General features: G+C 36.8%; 2 protein-coding genes across 4 annotated transcripts; one reads left to right on the forward strand and one right to left on the reverse strand.

Annotated features, from left to right (window-relative positions):
• The first annotated feature begins 5,242 nt into the window (after positions 1-5,242).
• Positions 5,243-11,042, forward strand: LOC117628331 (tRNA-specific 2-thiouridylase MnmA). 2 transcript variants are annotated; one of them, XM_034360751.1, is made up of 10 exons: positions 5,243-5,686; positions 6,074-6,148; positions 6,486-6,539; positions 6,788-6,866; positions 6,962-7,089; positions 7,392-7,475; positions 7,836-7,919; positions 8,131-8,282; positions 9,234-9,384; positions 10,240-11,042. In XM_034360751.1, exons 1-10 carry the CDS (start codon positions 5,336-5,338, stop codon positions 10,693-10,695), a joined length of 1,614 nt encoding a protein of 537 aa, XP_034216642.1. In that variant the 5' UTR covers positions 5,243-5,335; the 3' UTR covers positions 10,696-11,042. The 2 variants fall into 2 exon arrangements, with proteins under 2 accessions (XP_034216642.1, XP_034216643.1); XM_034360752.1 differs by lacking the exon at positions 7,392-7,475.
• A 1,129-nt stretch (positions 11,043-12,171) lies between these two features.
• Positions 12,172-19,916, reverse strand: LOC117627702 (polyadenylate-binding protein RBP47B'). Of its 2 annotated transcripts, none has more exons than XM_034359903.1 (8): positions 19,450-19,916; positions 16,791-17,274; positions 16,530-16,603; positions 16,292-16,422; positions 15,815-15,911; positions 13,663-13,821; positions 13,006-13,106; positions 12,172-12,605 (listed from the first exon to the last, which is right to left on the reverse strand). In XM_034359903.1, exons 1-8 carry the CDS (start codon positions 19,621-19,623, stop codon positions 12,515-12,517), a joined length of 1,311 nt encoding a protein of 436 aa, XP_034215794.1. In that variant the 5' UTR covers positions 19,624-19,916; the 3' UTR covers positions 12,172-12,514. The 2 variants fall into 2 exon arrangements, with proteins under 2 accessions (XP_034215794.1, XP_034215793.1); XM_034359902.1 differs by having other exon boundaries at positions 16,530-16,606; positions 19,450-19,871.
• Positions 19,917-21,108: the final 1,192 nt, after the last annotated feature.

A 21,108-nucleotide genomic window follows, 5' to 3' on the forward strand; every position in this document is an offset into this window, starting at 1 on the left:
TTACTTCAACCAAAATATCCCAACTAAAATAGCCCAACACTTGATAAGGTTAACCCATTTATTTGATAAATCAACATTTTGTCTTAGAAGGCCCATACAATTAGAAAAAGAAGCATCAAAAGCCCCAGCACTTGGCTGGAGAACAAAGCCACGAAGGGAGCCTGGAGGTCCAAGTGCGCAAAGTTGTTGGGAGGCTCCAGTATATGGGAAGGAACAAGTTTCAAGCAAAAACATCCAAAAGACCGGGGGATATTGGCTCATCTTTCAAACCAACATCCATACCCATTTCTTTCCCTCATCAGACCTAGCCATGGAAGAAGGAGGAAAAGAAAGGAAGGGGATGGCTGGGAATGGAAGTTCTCCACTGAGGCAGCTGCGGGAAGAGCATTGAGCTCCCAAAAATTCTTGTTTTTGTACAATTGGACAAAGGGAATTTCACCAAGATAGGATAAGTCAAGAGAGGAGAGGAGAAAGGAAGGGAAAGATTTGGCCAAATTCGATAGAAACCATTAGGGTTTCTTGGGAAGAAAGAGCTTCCAGCGGCTATAAATGAAACATCTCCTACCCAACAACCATCAACCACATCCAGAGAGCAAGCTTCATCTCTCACCTACAAAACCCAGCAAATCCGTGCTCTCTTCATCCTTCTCTCTTATTTTCCCTCTTCTAGCAGACTATTCTAACATTTGACAGAGCCTCTATCATGCTGCCGAAAAAACACTTAAGCCACCCATTCTCCTTTCTTTCCCTCATTCTCATCCAAACCTTCCTGCAAACATTTCCTCTCTTACCTTAACACCTCATTTTCCCCCCCAGGAATGCATAGCTTTCTCTTTAGTGCTAAACTCATGACAATTTTGCTTTCATGCCACAAGCCTCTCATGCTAAGCTAAAAAGTCTATATGTAAGCTGTTGTTATTTTTGTTGGTGAAGGTAACCAAGTTGTTTCCTAAGGTTTCACTATCCTTTTGAAGCATTTTTGGGGCTTGATCTTTGAACTCAGACACATGGGATAATTCTATCAATTCACTCCTTACGATAGCCCAGCCCATTTATAGCTGCTGGAAGAAAAAGCCCCTACACTATCAAAAAATTTAGAATTTTTTTAAAAATAAATACCTAGTCATATTTTTCACTTTCCACACCAAAATTAATGATTTAAGTATTAAAAAATAGAAAATAAATTAAAGTGAATAGTAAATGCCTTTGCCCTTGCCCTGGTGCTCTTAGAGCAAGTCTAGCAGTGGCCTTGGACTTGGGCTAGGGGTTTGGGAAAAAAACGGAGGTCCAGCAATGAAGAAGCAGCCCGAGCGAGGCGTGGGGTCCACCAGACTGGGCAGGCCTGAAGGCGATTTCGGCCCGAGCTCAGGCCCGAGGGCGATGACGTAATTGCTGACGCCAGGCTGGCGTCAGCCCTCCCGAATTCGAATTTTTTTTACCGTTGGCGCATGCAATGTGCCAACGTTAAAAAAAAATTCGAATTCACCGCTGCAGTAGCTGCCAATGGCTACTTGACACGTGGCAGTCTCTGGTCGCTCCGATTCGAATTTTTTCTTCAATCCAACGGCAGCCAATTTTTCTGTCATAAAAAATTTTAAAAATCAAATTTTTAAAAAAAAAATACACAAAAATTACTGAATTTTCTGTGTATGAATACGAACCAATACTCTTCACTTTTAACACCAAATCCTCATATATTTTCTTCTCCTTCTACTATTGTTCAATTTCTCCTCAAAATTTAATTACTTTCTATTCAATATTTTTTCACTTTGAAGTTGTATTTTTTTCTATCATATTATGGGTTCTTCTAATTCAAATGGAGGGGCATGGAGCATGATGGAAGATGTTAGCTTGTGTGAGGCTTGGGTCCAAGTTAGTCATTGTCCCGTAACAGGCAATGAGATTAAATTTTCTCATATGTGAAAAAAAATTCATCAAGCATTTTGTGAAAGGGCAATTAGTTCTACACGTACAGAAATGGCAATATCCAGTAGGTGGAAAGTTCTTAATAAAGAGTTGGGGAAATGGAGAAATGCCTTAGCAAAAGCGATTGACAACCATCGAAGCAGAGAAAACCTTAGCAGTGAGGTAAATTATTTGTCATTTTCCTTCTATTAATTTCTATGTCATATTAATTTTTATTTGAATGTTTCTTGCAATTTATATATTTTGTTAATATGTCTCTAGTTTTTTTTAATACATGTTGCATTGCCAATATTTTATAAATTTTCTTGCATTTCCACTTCATTTTTTTTATAGATTATGCAAGCACAAATGCGGTTTGGGGGTACTGGGCAAGGGAAAAAAAATTTCAACCATACCCATTGTTGGGAGGTGGTGAAGACTTGTAAGAGATTCCAAATTATTCCAACCGGTCCGATGGTAGTCTTGAACGAGACTCCACTTCATGAGATGCCGGCATCAGATTCACCTATGGATTCTCCAATGAGCCAAGGCCTATTGGGAGGAAGGCGGCGAAGGCGAAGAGAGGGAGTAATTCTAGCAAGAATGCATCTCAATTTTTGGAGGAAATTTCAAAGCACCAAGCCATGAGAATTGAAATGGACTTGAAACAACAAGAGCGCGATATGGCTATTCAAGTAGAATATGCAAAAGAAAGGGAGTACGTAAGCAAAGAAAGGGAGTATGTACGAGAACAAAACATTGAAAAAAAGATCGGGAAACCATGGCCATGGATACAAGCCATATGTCCCCTGAAACAAAACAATTTTGGAAGCTAGAACGAAGGGATGTTATGAGACGAAGACTTTTTCGTGATGATGGACCTAGCAACACGGATTGGTTAAATGATGGAAACCATTAAAATAGTTTGTTTGCCTTTCATGTCTTAGTTTACTTGCCTTTGATTTCATTGTATTTTTTGTTTTGTTTAATTCATGTACCTTTGATTTCATTGTATTTTTTGTTTTGTTTAATTCATGTATTTTATTTTATTATTAGTTGTATTTCTTTTCTTTTAGTCAATAAAGAAAATATTCAACAAAAATCCTTTTTATTCAAAACATTCCATACATAAAAAACAAACCACAACCAAAGCATAAAAAAAAAATAAACAAACCACAACCAAAGCATAAAAAATAAACAACCCACAACCAAAGCATAAAACATAAACAACCACCCACAACAAAAAATAAACAACATACAACATAAACATAATAAATTAAAAACAACTTCTTCACTCCACTTCATTCACCTTCATTTCCTTCATTGCCTTTCACCGCCCATAAATGCTCCATCAAGTTAACTTGACGGTGTTCATGAATATATGACGATTGCATCTCCGTGTAGCGATCAATCATACGGGGCATGAAACTACCGTCTCTAACCAACGGTTCATGCTGCACTAGTTCTCCATTTGGCCCCACTGGTTTTTCATAAATTCGTGTTAGGGCCGTGTCCATGGGATTTGGTTCATACACGTCATCAGCATCGTAATCATATTCATCTTCCACAATCATGTTATGGAGGATGATACAAGTCATCATTATACTCCTATGTACCTCCTCGTCAAATAGACATGCCGTGCCCCTGATAATAGCCCACCGAGCTTGAAGGATACCAAATCACCTCTCAACATCTTTTCTGTACCCCTCTTGATAGCGAGCAAAAAATTTTTGCTTATGGGATCGGGGATGTGGAATTGTTTTCACAAATGTTGTCCACCTCGGGTATATGCCATCAGCTAGATAATACCTGGTCTGGTAGATGGTATTGTTAATTTCATATGTGATATTTGGGGCTTCACCTCTCAAAACATCATTGAACACCGGGATTGACCTAGGACATTCAAATCGTTTTGAGATCCGGCAACTCCGAAGAAGGCGTGCCAAACCCATGTATCAAAACCAGCAACTGCTTCCAAGATGATACTTTTCTGCCCTTTTCTATTTCCATAGTCCCCTTGCCAAGCAGTTGGACAATTTTTCCACTGCCAGTGCATGCAGTCAATGCTACCAATCATGCCAGGAAATCCTCGAGACTCAGCCTTTTGGAGAAGCCTTTGCAGGTCCTTGGGCGTAGGTCTGCGGAGGTTGTCTCTGGTGTACAGAGTTTCCACTGCATCACAAAATCGCACCAAGCTTTCCAAAACAGTGGACTTCCCCATCCGAGCAATCTCATCCACCTGATCTGCAGATGACCCATACGCCAACATTCGTATCACAACTATGAACTTCTGCTCTGGAAGAAGTCCCAAATTTCCAGCACAATTTCTCTTTTGAACAAAATATTCATCATAATTGCAAATATCATGCATGATTTTATTGAACAAATGGGGTTGCATTCTATATCTCCCTCGAAAATGAACATCAAAGTACAGAGATTGTGGGATAAAATAATCTTCCATAAGATTCTTACCCCGAGAATGTCTATGTCTGTCCATATTTGGGCGACGGCCTTCTCGTGAACCACGGCGACCCTGGTTTTCTTCCTCCAACAAAGCAACTGCTATGCCAAGTTGCTCATCTAGTTCTCTCTGCGCCCTTTTGCTTGCAGCTCGTCTACGCATTCTTTCTCTAGTTTCTCGCTCTTGCCTCTCCAAAAACTCTTCCATGTCTGCCATTGAGAATGGAGAATGAAATCTAAAATTTGAGAAATGGAAATGTAGAGAAGAACTGGTGTGGGAGGTATGAGCTGAACCTCTGATTTTATAGAAAAATGTACACATATAGATATGACACGTGGCGCAATCTTAGAGGGTGAAAATCTTATCTGAAATTTGAAATTCAAATGAAATTTCAAATTTCAAATTTCAAATTTATCTGAAATTTGAATTCCGAAATGTATCTGAAATTTGACATTTTGAATTTATCTGAAATTTGAATTTTGAAATGTATCTGAAATTTGAAATTTATCTGAAATTTGAAACCGAAAATCTTATCCGATATGAATACTATTGACACGTAGGAACCCAAAAATATTATCCGAAAATATTATCCAAATTAATTGTTTAAGTAAACAAAGTTGTGAAAAAAACAAAAAAATGAATAGTATTTGCCACGGCAAGCCTAAACTGCTGGAAACACACTTTGCTAGAGGGGGCTAGGGCAGCCACTATTCACGTGAATAGTAGCTGCCCTAGGGCTCCTCTTGCCATGGCAATGGGCTAACTGGTGGAAATGCTCTAATAGAGCATCTGCTCCAACAACAACAAAAAAAAAAAAAAAAAAAAAAAAAAAAAAAAAAAAAAAAAAAAAAAAAAAAAAAAAAAAAAAGAGGAAAGAAAAGAAAAACTGTTTGAGATAAAGTTTCCGCTTGGGATAATTAATTTGAACGTAAAGCCCACCCCATTTTCGAACATTGATCCGTGCCTGCAATGGCCTCTGTGCTCCTTCCCTACTTCTTCTCCATCTCTCTCCCTCTCAAACCGCACCAAATCCTCAAGCTCCATCTCTCACTTTTCCCTCACTCTCCAAACCCCGCAAGAACCCTCTTCCTCAGACCCCTCTCTCGCTCCTGCTCCTCCTCCTCCGCCGTTCCCCAAACTCCACATCCTCCAAACAGCTTCAATGGAGATCTTGGGCCTTACTTGTCCTGCTCTATGCCCCATCAGAGCCTTAAAGTTGCCGTCTTGCTTAGCGGCGGTGTCGATAGCAGTGTCGCCCTCCGCCTCCTCCATGCCGCCGGTCACTCGTGCACCGCCTTTTATCTCAAAATTTGGTTCCAAGTATGCTGGCATGAAACCTATTTTGACAGTTTTAGAAGAATTGGGAAAACTTTTCTTTTGGGTATTGCAGAAATATAGCAAATGGGTTATCAGTTGGAATCATTTAATATTATGGAGGTTTAGATTCAGCTGAGTCTGATTCAATGTTCAAATTTGGACTGAAGTTCGAAACTTCTTTCAAATGGGCTTTCTTTATTTTAAAGAGTCATTATTTTAACGAGTCATTAGTTAGCTCCACTATGTTTCCCGCGAGTTATTTGGATTATTTTGATTTGGTAGGACGCTAGTGTCTTTATATATTTCTTATTCACTTCTTTGTTAATGTTGTCGTGTGTTTTAGTCCCAAGAAGGAAAGAAAAGCTGCTTCTGATGTATGGTTTTGTGTAGGAAGACTTTGAGAACTTTTGGTCAGAATGCCCATGGGAAGAAGATTTGAAGTATGCAAAAGCTGTCTGCAATCAGGTCACTTTATTTCTACACTACAAACATAAGCGGTGTGAAAAGAATTTGATTTATAATCTTTTTTTCCTTCATTCTGAGTGTTCTCATTTTTGGGATTCTATGGTTCTCGAACAGAGCACACACACAAAACAAATGAACCCACCTTCATTCTGGTTCTTGAATTTGTCTATCCTCATTTGCCATCCATCTGCTTTACATACATGAATCGATACATAGATGTTTTTGACGGAAGCCTTACACTACTATTTGTGATAGAAGAGGTTTATCTTGGTGTTCTTGGTATAGGTTAGGCAAAGGGGGTGCTTTACAACTGAAACGAAATGATATTGGTTTACAGGTTGATGTCCCACTAGAAGTCGTGCATTTGACGAATGAATATTGGAAGAATGTGGTATGCATTACTTTTCCTGTGTTTCAATTGTAGATTATGTTCTTATAGTTGTCACATCTCTATGTAGTCTTTTAGTTATATGCTTGATAATCAAGTTCAGTGTATCTCACAATGTGAGTTTAAAACTTTAAATAAATAATTATATTTTTGGGCAGCCTTCATCCTCAGCTGCCTTTTTGTTGGGTAACTGGAAGAAACTAGTCTTTATTCTTCAATTAATTAATGAAAAAAAAAAATTCATGTTTCAGGTGTCCTACATTATCGAAGAGTATCAATGTGGTAGAACTCCTAATCCAGACGTTCTTTGCAATACAAGAATAAAGTTTGGTATGCAGTGAGTTGAACTTGAAATTCAGTTGTGACTATAATGATTAGGAATCCAAATATAGTTCTTCGTTTCTTAAGCTTACGTAATGTTTCAGGTGCATTCATGGATGCCATCAGCTGTATGAAGTTTGACTATGTGGCATCTGGACATTATGCAAATGTTGTCCACCCATCTGCAGGTGAAATGGACAAGGATTCAGTATTAGAACTATCACAAGATATGGTACCTATGTTCGATACAATTTGACAACTTTTATTCTTTTCATTTTGGATTATCAATCTTGGCTTGTTAAACTTGTTAAATTTGAGGTTAATTCATTAGGTATTCAAATAGGGTCTTCTGCTGTGTAGACATATATGTAAGTTTTGTTGTCATCATACGTCCTCAGGTATATGTTGGTCTGTGATTATAAACCTTGAAACATTATGGAATTCAAAGTTTGCATCTCGGCATTGCTTTTCTTTGCGTGCTATTTGCTATATGCAGATTGCTTGCTGAATAATGTCTAACTTTTGAAATTTTAGGTTAAGGATCAGACATACTTCCTTTCACATCTTTCTCAGGCTCAGCTTAAGCAATTAATATTCCCACTTGGTTGTCTGTCAAAGGTGAGTGGGTACTAGTTTTAATGATATGCAACACTTCACTAGATACTTATTTTAGCTAGTTGTAAAATATAAACATCTATTAAATGTTGAATATTTATTGAATCACAAACTTCAGCTGGGAATAAAGCATGTATTGTGTACAAAAAATTGAAAAGGCTCACTGTAACTGTATTAACTTCTCCAATAATAAAATTGGAAACGAAGTGATGTTATTAACTTGTTGATGTCAAACTTTTCCACCTTCATACATATGTAATCCTTTTAATTTTTTTTATTTATTTTTTTGGCCATCCTGTAAACTCTTGCATGTAGTTCTATTACCCCGACCCCTTTCTCTTATTTCTGTGGATATTTCTATAGGATGAAGTTCGCAAGCTTGCAATGAAGTTTGATCTGCTTAACAAACAGAGAAAGGATTCACAAGGAATATGCTTTCTTGGGAAGGTATGTTTTGTGGAGCTCCCAACATACTTACCCATTTTCCAGAAGATAATTTCATCCGTTGAATGGCACAACTATCTATATGGATGCCAACATTCATATGGTCAAACTTGGAGTAGTAGTATTGATTGATTCTTTATGGGTTTACTTGAGCGGTCTTTTTTAAATCCCTAACATAATTCCCTCAGTTTTTTATTTTACTTTTTGGTTATAGTTAAAGTTCAGTGAATTTATTGCAAGACACATAGGGGAGAAGGAAGGTATCATATTGGAAGCTGAGACAGGAGATTTCCTAGGAACACATCGGGGGTTTTGGTTCTACACTATTGGTCAACGACAAGGTCTACGCCTTCCGGGAGGACCCTGGTATGCTGTCTCACTGTTAATTGTTGGACCACTTCTAAGGTTTTCTGATGGTACTTGCTCTGTTATCGTTTTAATCTTAAATCTGGTCAATGGGGAAGCAATAGTTGCGCTGTTACAGTTATATATATATATATATATATATATATAGTTTTTAATTGCTATATGGTTCTAAACTGAACACCAGTGTTGTATTGTATATTATATTTAGGATGAGAATGGCTTGTATCTCATTATTTCCCCGTCCTATAGCTACAGAAATCCTGTAGGATCCTTCTACATGATGTGTTTGTGGATACTTCTGAAATGATGATTGTGCCGACATGGCATTTAGGGTCATGAACTTGTCAGGTCAGCTTGACCTGTCAAAACCAGTTCACAAGCTGGTCCACACTCGGTCTTGTGGACCATCAACCTCTCAGTGGGCAGGGTTGGGTCCACTAACTACCTAAATCTAGGGACCATGCCCTAGCAGCTTACTGGCCAATTGGTGCTCTACCAGCTTCGGGTAGGCTTGACCTTTACCCAATTACTGTCTTTAATAAATAAATAAAATTATATTTAAATTAGAGTATTTAACTTTATTTATTGATAAAAATAGCAAATAATATTTTTGTAAAGTTAAAATGTCAGAATGTTTCCATTTTAAGCAGAGACATGTTTTGTGAAGTTAAAATGCATTGCAAGCAATGGTTTGCAACATTGTTTTTACTATTTCATGAAATTGCAGAATGTTTGTATGATTACAATTTTACATATTTCTCTAATCAAAATTATTTTCTTACATATTTCTACTGTAGAAACTTAACCATGTATGAAAAGGTTGAGAGACATGTGGACATATCTATGCTGTATCCTACTTTATGGAGAATCGTTGTATTAATGTGTGGGTCGTCTTGAACTAATATAAACAACATTTTTCAGCTTTAATGTGTGTCGTCTCCTCTTGTGCAGGTATGTTGTTGAGAAGGATATAAAAAACAATGTAGTGTTTGTGTCAAGAAATTACTTTTCAGTTGACAAAAGAAGGCGCCTGTTTCGTGTTGGCTCCTTGAAATGGTTAAATGGTTTTCCCCCAAACCAGATCAGTCAGCTACAGTGCAAGGTACAAGGATTTAAAATTGATCTGTTACTCATGTTATAGATTTTTTTGTATATTAGTTTTCAGAATGCAATGCTATTATTTTTCTGACAACTGTTCTGAGTAAAATTGGTCTTAAATGAGCCTTATGTATAATTGCCTCATTAGTCTTTATTTTACAATTAGGAAAGGTTGCACTGTCGGGACCCTTACATACTTTGTACATCATATTTTTTTATTTTTACCACATACATACTGACCACATTCTAGACCACAAGTGGGTCCACCTCTACTAGAGATGTGGTCCACAATGTGGACATTTAATGTGGTATAAATATTTTTTATTGAGGTATTATCTGTCTCCCTAGAGAGAAAAAAGAAATATTATCTGTACAAATGAATGTATGAAATAAATGGTTGTAGCCTAGAGTTTTTACATGTTTTTTTGTTTCATTTCGTTTTTTTTTTTTTTTTATTATTATTATTTAATTTATAACTTTTGGTTGATCTTGTCCTTTCTTTTCTTTTGAGTTTTGAGAAACAGAGTTTCATGTCTGTGGCAGTCTCATAAGTAATGACTCTCTTGACCATGACATAGAAAACTTCCCACTCGTATAAGTTGTTTTCTTTTTCTCTTTCACTTGGTATCAAAGTCAGAACTTCCGCTTGGAAGCATTTACAACAAATTGGACCGACATTCATCACATAAGGTCTTAAATCAAGTTGTATTAACTAGATGTGGACTAATGTGTCACAGCTGGTTGATAAGTCTTGCAAGGATGGGTGATACAAGGAAAGCTTTGAATCATGTTATATGGTTTGTGGTTTTACTGTTTAGAATCCTAGTGAAAAGAAGTTGAAATGTTTCAAACCTTTCAGGTTAGACATGGGCCTGGTTTTCGTAATTGTAGCTTAATAATGGAACCTGGTGCATATTGTCATGAAGATGTTGCAGTTGTCCATTTATCTGAAGATGATCAAGGCCTGGCAGCTGGGCAGTTTGCGGCCTTCTACCAGGGAAGAACTTGCTTGGGCTCCGGTGTAATTTTGGAGTCTTGGGATGATCAAGGTTTTCCTGTATGTGCAAGAGCTCTTGAAATTGCAAGAATGGAAGACAAATCACTTCTTGGTAAACCCGTTAAGATAAAAGTAAAACCAGAGAATCCGATAACGGAGGCTGATCAGGTAGATGGCATGGAACTTTGTCGAGGACTGAAACATTCTGGAATTTCTGCTGCCAAACAACGCATGCAGGTATCTCAAGGAGAAGCAATAACCCGATTCCCTGTAAATTGGCTGCAGAAGTTTCGAGAGAAGTGGTTACGCATATTCTAGCAATTTTAATGTCACAATGCAGACAGTTTTGAGGCATATGGCGGGGAAAAAAAAAAATCCTACAAATGAGAATTAGAGATAGCTCTTTGCTCTTTCCGGTGATCCTCTCTGCTCCATTCATGTATAGTAGTGGAGTGTGTGTGGTAAAATTTGTTTGCCAGAGTATGCAGTGGTCATATAAGTCTTGGCCCTTGGGGTAATTATTTTTTCAAGCATTTTCTCAGGGTGAATAGTTTTATTATCAGAGGAAGGTTGCATTTGCGCCACTTGGCTGCTGATTTTCCATGCATCTTACTCATATTTATATACTAGATTCTGATTTCTTAATCAAAGCTGCTTGAATTTTCTGAGTTTCCACAATGATTGAAAACATGTGCTTTTGTGATTCGGACAACCAATAGCCACGAGTTGTCCCAAAAAAAAAAAAAAAGTACGGTGAAAAATAAATAAATAATAGAATTAAAGGCAATATCCAGTGGAATATAAGGAATGGACCGTCTCTTGAAAACAAATGAACACAAAAATATCCAGCAGGACTACTTGAATGGAATTGTTTCAAATTTCAACCAAGGGAAGGAGGTAACTAATTTCGATTCGTTTAGTTTTATCAGATTTCAAAATCAAGTCAGTTTCTATTTCCAAGGTGATTTGAGGGCTAGACACCTGGGATTTTGTCAAGGCCGTCTTGCACAAAATGGGCTTATGCATCAGGACAACTTGTCAACTTTGAGGATCTCAACGTTAATATCACCATGGGTCTGGGTAAATATCTTGGTCTCCTCACGTTGTGGGGGTGGTCAAAGAAGGAGGCTCTGAATTTTGTGAAAGATAAAATTATTAAGAGAGTTTAAGGGTGGAAATGGAGCCTCCTCTCTCAAGCTGGCGGGGAAGTTTTAATCAAATCTGTTGCCCAGGCTGTTCCTTCCTTCGATATTATTCTGGCAAATTTTTGGTGGGGGCTGAACCAGGACACTAACAAAATCCACTGGATAAGTTGGAAGGAGTTGGGGCTCCCTAAGAAGGAAGGGGGCATGGGTTTTAGGAGCCTGAGGGGAGTTTAATTCTGCCTTTCTTGCAAAACAGTGTTGGAGGATTCTAATGGAACCTAATGCGTTCTGGTGCCAAAGCTCAAAAAGTATTGACAAAAAACAGGTTTTAAATAGTTGATTGAGTTGATTTAAAAAATGAAGTAGAATAAGACAGCCCGTCAGTAACAGTTCATTGAGTTGGTTAGAACATGAACATGAACTAATACATCAAACTGAGCATTCTGGGAAGAGGAATAGAAATCTTGAAAATACTTTAGAACTCATGCACGAAAAAAGAATAGACTTTCGAGAATGTTAAATAGTAAATTATTCTTTTAAATTATTATAGGAAAAAAAAGTCAGAGACTTTTGGGCAGAGAAATAAAGAGGAGAGGGGTGCTAGAAAATTTCCGTTAGGGCCTCTTCTTTTCTTTAAAGCTCGTTATGATTAAATCTTAACGGGGAGTCTTTGTGATATTTTTGTTTCATTTGAACAAAAACCTAGACCTTTGTCATAGGCACCAGGTCTCCAACTTAACATAGTTTTGTACCGAGAGATCCAAATCGCCAGCCTCTGGTTGGAAAATTAGAGGGACTCAACTCCTACAGAATAATAAAATAAAGTGCAGTGCCACAATACTCTTCCCAGCCTCAATTACACCCACTATATCCATTGTTTATGAATGTGAAGCACATCTGATTGCATCTTCTCTTGCATTTATCATGTCTATCTCTGAGAAAATTGAGACAATCCCAACCAAACTAACGTCATGACATTATGCTAACCCTGACTAAGCTTGCTGAGTGAAGGATGATGTTCTCAGCCACATCGGACGGCCTAAGATAGCCCGTCCATGAACGGAGAGGTAAGCTGCATTTAACCTATCAATCAACCAGAGAAGCAAACAAGTCAAATGCCTGTACATGAGTGCATTAAGTATGATATTTTCCTCTTTACACCAAAGCTGCCAAGAGAGTCTGAAATTACTATTCACAACTTTTGATCTTTGAAAGTAGGGAGTATTTGTTATCTTGCCTTATCAGAACTATTAATGTGAGACTCAAAATAAAAATTGTGTTGAGAAAAAGACAAGTCATACAAAATGTCTTTGTATTTCACCCAGAAGTATGTTTGTTTGTCATGTGAGGCCATTTTTACATTCTATGAATATTTCCATAATGATTGAACATTTGACCTTTTATTAACTCATTCAACTTTAGATTTACTAAATGTAATTCATTTAAAGTATGCTGCATTAACTGAAAAGGTGAAAAGATATACTTATCAACATCGGGTGTAGCCAAGGGATCATCCAACTCCTCCCTCTGTTCCACGGAGGGGACAGTACCTCCCATAGCTGCAAGATCTTGAACTCCTTCAACCTGAAAACAAAGCACGAAAAAATACATTCAAATAAAAGCTAACAAGTTACAATCCTTAAACTACCACATCCTTCACTTTCTCAAGGCATTCGGAAGTAGTCATTACAAACTACAAAGTCTAATCAATCTCCATAATACATGCAGGAAATATATTACAGAGCTGAATTATATATCTGAGAGAGCCGAAAATTCTATAATAAAAATAAATGGAAAAGTTCAGGTAAATTGTAGGCATGTGAGGTTTTATTTATCCATAAAAAAATTGCTCTTCCGTCCTCTTTACTGATATTTTTTATTTTTTATTTTTTATTTTTTATTAATAAAAGAAAATAAGATTGCAAGCCATTGATAACTAGTTGTGACTCACACACACAATGAGAAGGGAAGGGTAAAAATTCCAAAAAAGAGAATAAATAAAATGAGCAATAAAATGGAAACTCTTATAGCTCATCCTCTTAGCTTTCTGATGACGATATGTATTTCATCTGATCTCGACTCTGAATTTTAAACTAAGACACAAGGTTATCCATCATAATATAGAATTTATAAAGCCTGCCTGTTGAGGATATTGGCCATAACCAGCATATGCACCGTATGCATATAATGATGGATCCTGGGTAGCCCCATAAGCATAGGCATCGTAGCCTTGTCCATAACCATAATATGCAGCCCATTGGCTTGGATCTACTTGCTGAGCAAAGCTACCAGGTACATCCTACAATAAGACAGTTTGTCAGGTTAGGCATCCAACTATAAATGTATCTTTTATGCATCTGTGAGTGTATGAAACAAACTTTCCAGCACAGTATTAGGAAGGCATATGGTTATCTCAACTACATATAAAAGTGCAAATGTCATAAATATCCTACTCACTGAAAACATTTCTCTTATTTCTCTTTCCTCCATCCCCACCCCTCTGAGAAAAAGAGGGAGAGAAAACTCACATGTTATTTATTTATGGTATTCTCAACTCCACAAGTAGAGTTCAAAATTACCTAAAATATTTGTTCAGAGTCCTAAGACCCATTTAATAAAAATCTGTTAAGTCATGCCTTAATTTAATAATCTTCAGATCTTTAAAAGTCAAGAATAAACTTTATTAATATCTTCAATCAAAGATGTTGATCGCATATTAAGTTGTCAAACATAACTTGTGGTTTTTCCAACTTATTTTACACCATCAAGGTTTTTATATCTAACGCATGAAAAATAAAATTCTACATTTTGTAGAGCAACAGTTATATAATAAAATACACTTGAAATACTACCCTATACATTTTTTTTATTTATATAACAAGAAAAAAAATTAATAGAGGAAAAGTACAAAGTAATGAAGCGAGAACCAGCAATCCACCTCCATGTTATGCTAATAGAACAATATATCTCATACAACACAAGAAATCAGAAGAAAACAACACTCTTCCCATCCCTAAACAGAGAGCTTCAAAGAATTCTTTGAAAACAGGTGATATCAAAGGCAATGATATTGAAGAATGCACTATTCTCCTCAAAAGTATTTTGAACTCTTCTTCTTTCTCTTAAAAAACAGTTATACTCTCTTTCACTCCAGACGATTCATAGCAAAGCTTTCCCTGCACATCTCCATAACATTTAACCCCTTCATATGATGGGCGCCAATCAATTTTAAATCTATCTTATATACATAAGCACAAATGTGTTAAGTACCCTAATTTAAATTATGTCAGTTTAGATAAAGTTTTTCCCTTTTTTGCCCTTCTTTTAATTTCACCACTGTATCCCTCCCTCCCCTCTATACTCCTATTTTTCAAAAATTATATTAATTTACTTCTATTACTGTTCTTGTCTTCATAATTAAAGTATATTTTGAAATCAATAACTTCAATTTTTAGTTAAGAAAAACATAGATCCGTAATTATCTAACTATAAAAAATTTCTCACCTTCAGTAACACTTTCTATTCATGGTAAAATCAAATAATTCATCAAAGTTGATATAGAAGTTTGACTTTAAAGTGATACATAGCATTTATTTTTTTCCTTTATTCCATAGATTAGTATTAAAACCCTAAGTATTAAAACAATAGCAATGATACTTGCTTGAAGTGATGTGTTTTTTCTATCCATTTTATGCATATTATACTTTCCATACTCTAGTTATTAAATATTCTAGTACAAGAGTTTGTTTTGTATACAACGCAACTCTCGATTCATTAGGTAAGTAAGGCTAAGCATCTTACGTATCAACCATGAGCATCTAAATTCTAGGCAAAGTTGTAGTAATGCATATACAAACAATATGTTTTATCAGGATAACCATTAGTAAGCTCTTAGTTAAGAACCTCCAATCTCTCGCTGTTCCTTCTTACTATTAAGACGAAATATTAACTTTCAAGTAAGAGGATATATGGCTCCTCTCTATTTAACAAATCAAATGGAGCGGGAAGTCAAACTTGCAAGCACAGCTAAAGCCGCCTCAATACAGGGAGCCCTGCATGTCGGATCGTGCAGATTTAACAAAGACCTCTCCATTTCCATGGAAAGTGGAGAGCAGCCTATTCCCAAATCAAAAGCATTGCATCTCAATTTTTCAAACACTTCATCCATTCACATATTCCTGTCTTTTAAAATGGAAACCATCTCTTAGAAGGAAAATGTGAAGCAAAAACAACATTATGGTTGAAGACAAACTAGCATTTTATATAGACAAGTCATCTAAAAGAGCAATCACCTGTTTAGCTGTTGGGCTCCTGCCCCAAGAAATGCGGACTACTTGTTGACCAATCATCATTCCCTGCATCCTTTGGATAGCTTCTTCAGCAGATGCCCTATATGGACAGAAGTGAAACCAATAAACAACTAAAGAGAAAAGTAGCGTTGTCTTTCTTTTGGGGAAGGAGAAAAGGCCTGACAAAGATAAATCAAGCTTTAGTCCCTTCTACATTGCAGCATTTTCTTGCCTCCTTCCTTCATACTTATGCAACACCTTTTCTTTAAGCAAAGGATAATGTAACAAGGGCTAACCTAAATAAGCCAACATTCTAATTCCACTTACCCATGTTTTGCGAAATTAGTGGGGAGAGAGGGGGAGAGAGAGAGAGAGAGAACAATGCACAACTTTCTTCTTATATAAAAAAATAGATGGATGAAATTCTATTACCAAAAAGAAAATGGGACAATCAAGTGATGGCTTAAATGCTAAACAAACCTTGTCCCAAACTGTACAAAACCACATCCTTTGCCCACAGGAATCTTGACATAGGGAATCTCTCCAAACTGCATAAAACTTTGCTTCAGTTCCTCCTCCGTGACGTTAGGATCCAAGTTACCAACAAAAATCTGCATTAGACATAACCATATGAATAGCAACAATAAAACATTAGACACAAAACCCAAAAAAAAAAGTTCTTAAAGAAAACAAATACAATTAAGAATGTCAGACTTACTGTAGTGTTGTTTGCATCATAATCTGCTGGAAGCACGGGAACTGCTGGCGTAGTGTATGCTGGATTAGGATATACTGCTGCCAGAAAAATCCACAGGTAAGTGCATCTTTGAGTCAGGGTAAATAGACTTTTTCAAGAGAGCATTATCAAGATAATATAAAGAATACTGGAAGCATAATAAGTGAAAAGAAAAGGAGCAAGTCTTTCTGGCCACAACTTGAACATATCTCTATATTGATTCATAAAATGATATTACCTTACCTTTTGTTGCACCATATTGCTGCTGAAAACCGGTGGTTTTCTTTGGTGTTGCGGCACTGATACGCATCTGCCTAGTTGAGCAATAAACACCATTCATTTCTGTCATAGCACGGTTCCTTTCTGTCTCATCTGCAAACTTGACAAACCCATATCCCTTTGAGCGTCCAGTGTTTGGATCAGTCACAACCTTGGCACCTCTGACCGAAGAATATTGAGTTCGAAAGGTTTCTTGCAGCATAAAATCTGTAACATCAGGGGCTAAATCCCCTACGAAAATAGAGTGCTCAGGGCCAGCATCAGGGCGTCTTTCCCCAATACCAAACGAAGCCCAGTTCAATCTAAAATTTTGTTCAGTTCCAGGCATTAGTGTCCCATTGTAAGCATGCAGAACCCTTTCCGCTGCGGCATGAGAAACAAATTCCACAAACCCATAACCCTCTGGCTGGCCAGTGATTTTATTGCGTATTATCTTTATTGAAATCACCTGAATAAAGTAATCATCCAAAAGTAAATAATAGAATCTCTTATCACCAGGAATCTCTTTTCTGCACACTGCTATAGAACTGCATACTTGGTTTAAAATAAAAAAGACATACATAAAACTCTTTGGATGAAACACATATACTTTTATTAAACCATAGAAGAATAATTAGAACAAAAGATGGATAAGATGTCCATCTATGCTGACAAGCCATTATTTTTATTTTTATTTTCTTTTTTGTTCTCACAGAAAATCTACTTCCTTCAGCTTCTCATGAAAGACTATTATTTCTTTCTTCCAAACAAATCCCAAGAGAATCCAAAACCACACACTACCAATGGGTATCGCCCAGTTATTTGTCCCAACACTGAAATAAACCTCAAACAGCAAAGAATAAATTCTTGGCCAAGCCCACATCACTTGCAGCAACCTAATCCAAACTTATTAAGTCAGAAACAAAATATGATCAGCACTAACCCCCTTGAGTTAGCTCAAGTTGTGAGAGTGGATAGGGAAATGGGCTAGGATTACGCTAGGTCAAGGGTTCGATTATGGTACAGCGCTCTTGGGATCACTTTGCAAAGCACTACAGTGGAGCCAAACAAGTATAATGTCTCCTTTTTGGAGAATATCACAAGTATTAATTCTTCATGAACCACAAACCAAACAAAAATTATATACTTCAGTAGGTACACCAGTATTTCAAATTATTTCATATGGCTCTGCAATGGGATCAACTGGTTTGTCTAATATAGGGTTTGCAAGAAGGAAAAAAACATCATAAATGGCCTAAAACCTTTTTTGGGATCATTCAGATATCATTAAGCCTCAACAATAGACCTCAAAATTTTGGAAAAAAGGAAGCAAGAGCAGTAATTAGTAATTACTGCATTATAATTCACAGATAACGGACCAAAGATCGGAAAGATGAGTCAACATTCCATCCTCCTGAAGGAAAACCAATGCAAGTAAAAACAAACAGAACTTACTTGCCCCAACTGGTTATAGTTTTTTATTTTTTATTTTTTGGTTAAACAATTGGTTGTAGTTAAAGATTACGCAAGCATGGAAAAGAGGACATAACAATCAAACAAAACCCATATGTGAGGCAGGAAAGCATTCAACACAAGTTAATCAGCTGCAAGATTGAAAATGGTCTACCCAATGACATTTTATTTGCCTATGAATGTTGTACATTGTTATTTCTCTTCTCACTCGTCTAAGTCATATTTCACACAGTGTTTACAATCAAAATTCCATATATTAAGACCTAACACAAAGCAAAGACATATCTAGTTTCCAGAAGATTATGTGAAGATTATGCCAGCAACAAAGAAGAAGGTTCCAGCTAGAATAGATGGTAAATTATCTTGGCATCATGAACTAGGGATAGAATCTCACAGCCATCAGGGTTTATGGGATGGGAGAGGGCTACATCCCATTTGAAACCCATAGGTTCAAATCACCTCCAATGGGACAAAAAGTTTAATATCAGAAGAACTGCCTCGCTCCCTTCTATAAATAACCATGAGTTTAATCTCGTAAATTTGAATGGAACAGTAGAAATCATATTTGCAAGCTTTGCTCGGCCTTTACAAGAATGGACTATCAACCATCTAGTTATTCACAGGGCTCCAACCACGTATGACTTGATTAAAAGTGAGACACGACTCATCCACATTAACTGTTTATGTTGTTTGGTTACAATGGAAGGGAATTGAACCATTGACCTAGCCTAATCCTAACCCATTTCCTCACCCACCCCTCGCTACTTGAGCTAACAAAACAGTATTACTCAGCACTAAAGTTCATAAATTTGTGTTGCCTGTAGACTGCTCAATGCCTTGCCCACACCATACCTACTAATTATCCCAAAATACGTATTCACAAAATCCTTGCATTATCAATAACCATAATTCAAATAACCTAACAAACAATTTTAAAATCAAAGACTAGTCTTACATCAGTAGAGTCTATATACATATATGCATACATATCCAAATTCAAACGACACACTACAATAAGCAAAACCAAATTCAAGAAATACCTATTTTTATTAAAACTGAATTCCGATTATAAACTCTAAAATTCCCAGCAAAACCCTAATAGATATTATATCTACTGAGAGAGAGAGAGAGAGAGAGAGAGAGAGAGAGAGAGAGAGAGAGAGAGAGAGACCTCGCCGGTGTGTGCAAAGCAGGTAGTGAGGTAGTTTTCGTCGACCCAATACTGTAAATCCCCAATCCAAAGGGTTCTGACCTCTTCCACTGAAGTTGGTTGATGATGATGATGCTGATAACCTTGAGCCTGAGACATCATACTACTCGGCGGTTGAGGCTGAGCGCTCATCATTTTCTTCTTTGTTTATCAAACTCTCTTCTTTGTTTTCTTTGCACGCTGCGAGCTTCTACGTCTCTATGACTCTATCTATGTATCATATGCTAGAGCTCTGCTGCTTTTCTACCGGGAGGCGGAAGCCGGGACAAGGACGCAGGAATATAACAACTTCAAGGACACCCTTTGCCTGAATTAATCACGGAAATATGAATATCGGTTGAAACATGTTTAAATTATCGCTAAACTTTTTTTATGAAAATTAAGAGAGAAAAAAAATTTAAATTGTGAATGAAAATATAATAAATGTTTTGAAGTAAAGAATAGGATGAGAGTGTGTTTGAAGAGTTTAATCGTTAATATTTAGAGCCCAATTTCATAATTGTTAGTTTTATTTTTATTTTTTTTAACTTTTAAATATAGCAAAAAATTCATTTGAATATACTCAAATGCCCTTAAAATTTAAGACCCAAGTGCTTTTATCCCAAATCCAGTTCATGCTTAGGGATGGCAAAAAACCTTGTCGTGTTGGGGCCTTACTGGGTCCCTGGCCCTAACGGGGGGAGATTTAAAGGAAAAATCGAGGGCGGGTACGGCTCGTACTGGATCCCCAAATTTTAAAAATCCTCGGTTGGGTACAAGTAGGGCTCGCAATAGGGCGTGTCGTGTCGGGATAATAAACGTATCAAGAATGCTCAACCCGAACCCAACCCATTTAATAAACGTGTCGTGTCGGGTTCAGGTCGTCTTTTATCGTGTGGGTTTTAAGTCATGTAACGGGTTCATAAATAATAACATGCATGTTACGAAACTCACAACTGAAAAAATTTAAATTTAAAAAAAAACAGAGAGAGTAGAGAAAATATAAGGAAAACAAGAAGAAAAAAAAAGATAGAGAGAGGAGAGAAGAGAGAAGGAAAAGAAAGAAAGAAAAAATAGAGAGAGAGAGAGAGAGAGAGAGAGAGAGAGAGAGAAAGAGAGAGAGAGAGAGAGAAGATTGAAGGAAAGAAAGAAAGAAAGAGAAAACTAAAGAGAAAGTAAAGAAAGAAAGAAAAAAAAAAAAGGAGACGAAAAAAAGAAGAGGAGAGACGAAAAAGAAAGGAAAACACAAAAGAAAAAGAAATATTATAAATATCAAAAGGCATACCATAAAATCACAAAGTTGTTTGTAGCATGGTAGATAAGATGTTTGAGAGAAATAAGGGTGGTAGGGGTTCGAAACCCCTTGTGTGTGTGTGTTGAAGTCTCCATTTCTCTTCATTTTTTAGCAGGTCAGCTTGTATTACACGGATTGACAAGACCCGTTTAATAAACAAGTTAGACATGTATTATAGCGGGTTGACCTGAAATTGACCTGTATATTTCTAGTGCGCGCATCTAGTCGTGTCCGAAATTGCCACCCCTAAGTACAAGGCAGAGATGGTATTGTTATCCTCATTCCCAAACCCGGCCCAATAAGTAATATATTTATGTTTATGTAATATACATATAATATAACTATGT

This window comes from Prunus dulcis, chromosome 5 (genome assembly GCF_902201215.1).
Source record: "Prunus dulcis chromosome 5, ALMONDv2, whole genome shotgun sequence".
NCBI classification, from domain to species: Eukaryota; Viridiplantae; Streptophyta; class Magnoliopsida; order Rosales; family Rosaceae; genus Prunus; species Prunus dulcis.

Coding starts and splice junctions, on each gene's coding strand:
- LOC117627702 (XM_034359902.1), bottom strand. CDS start 19,623: ATGATGAGCGCTCAGCCTCAACCGCCGAGTAGTATGATGTCTCAGGCT. Junction 13,107..13,662: donor ATGGCCAATATCCTCAACAG/GCAGGCTTTATA, acceptor CTTTGTTTTCAG/GTTGAAGGAGTTCAAGATCT. Junction 12,606..13,005: donor GCTACACCCGATGTTGATAA/GTATATCTTTTC, acceptor GTTGATTGATAG/GTTAAATGCAGCTTACCTCT.
- LOC117628331 (XM_034360751.1), top strand. CDS start 5,336: ATGGCCTCTGTGCTCCTTCCCTACTTCTTCTCCATCTCTCTCCCTCTC. Junction 6,540..6,787: donor ATGAATATTGGAAGAATGTG/GTATGCATTACT, acceptor TTCATGTTTCAG/GTGTCCTACATTATCGAAGA. Junction 7,090..7,391: donor TAGAACTATCACAAGATATG/GTACCTATGTTC, acceptor TTGAAATTTTAG/GTTAAGGATCAGACATACTT.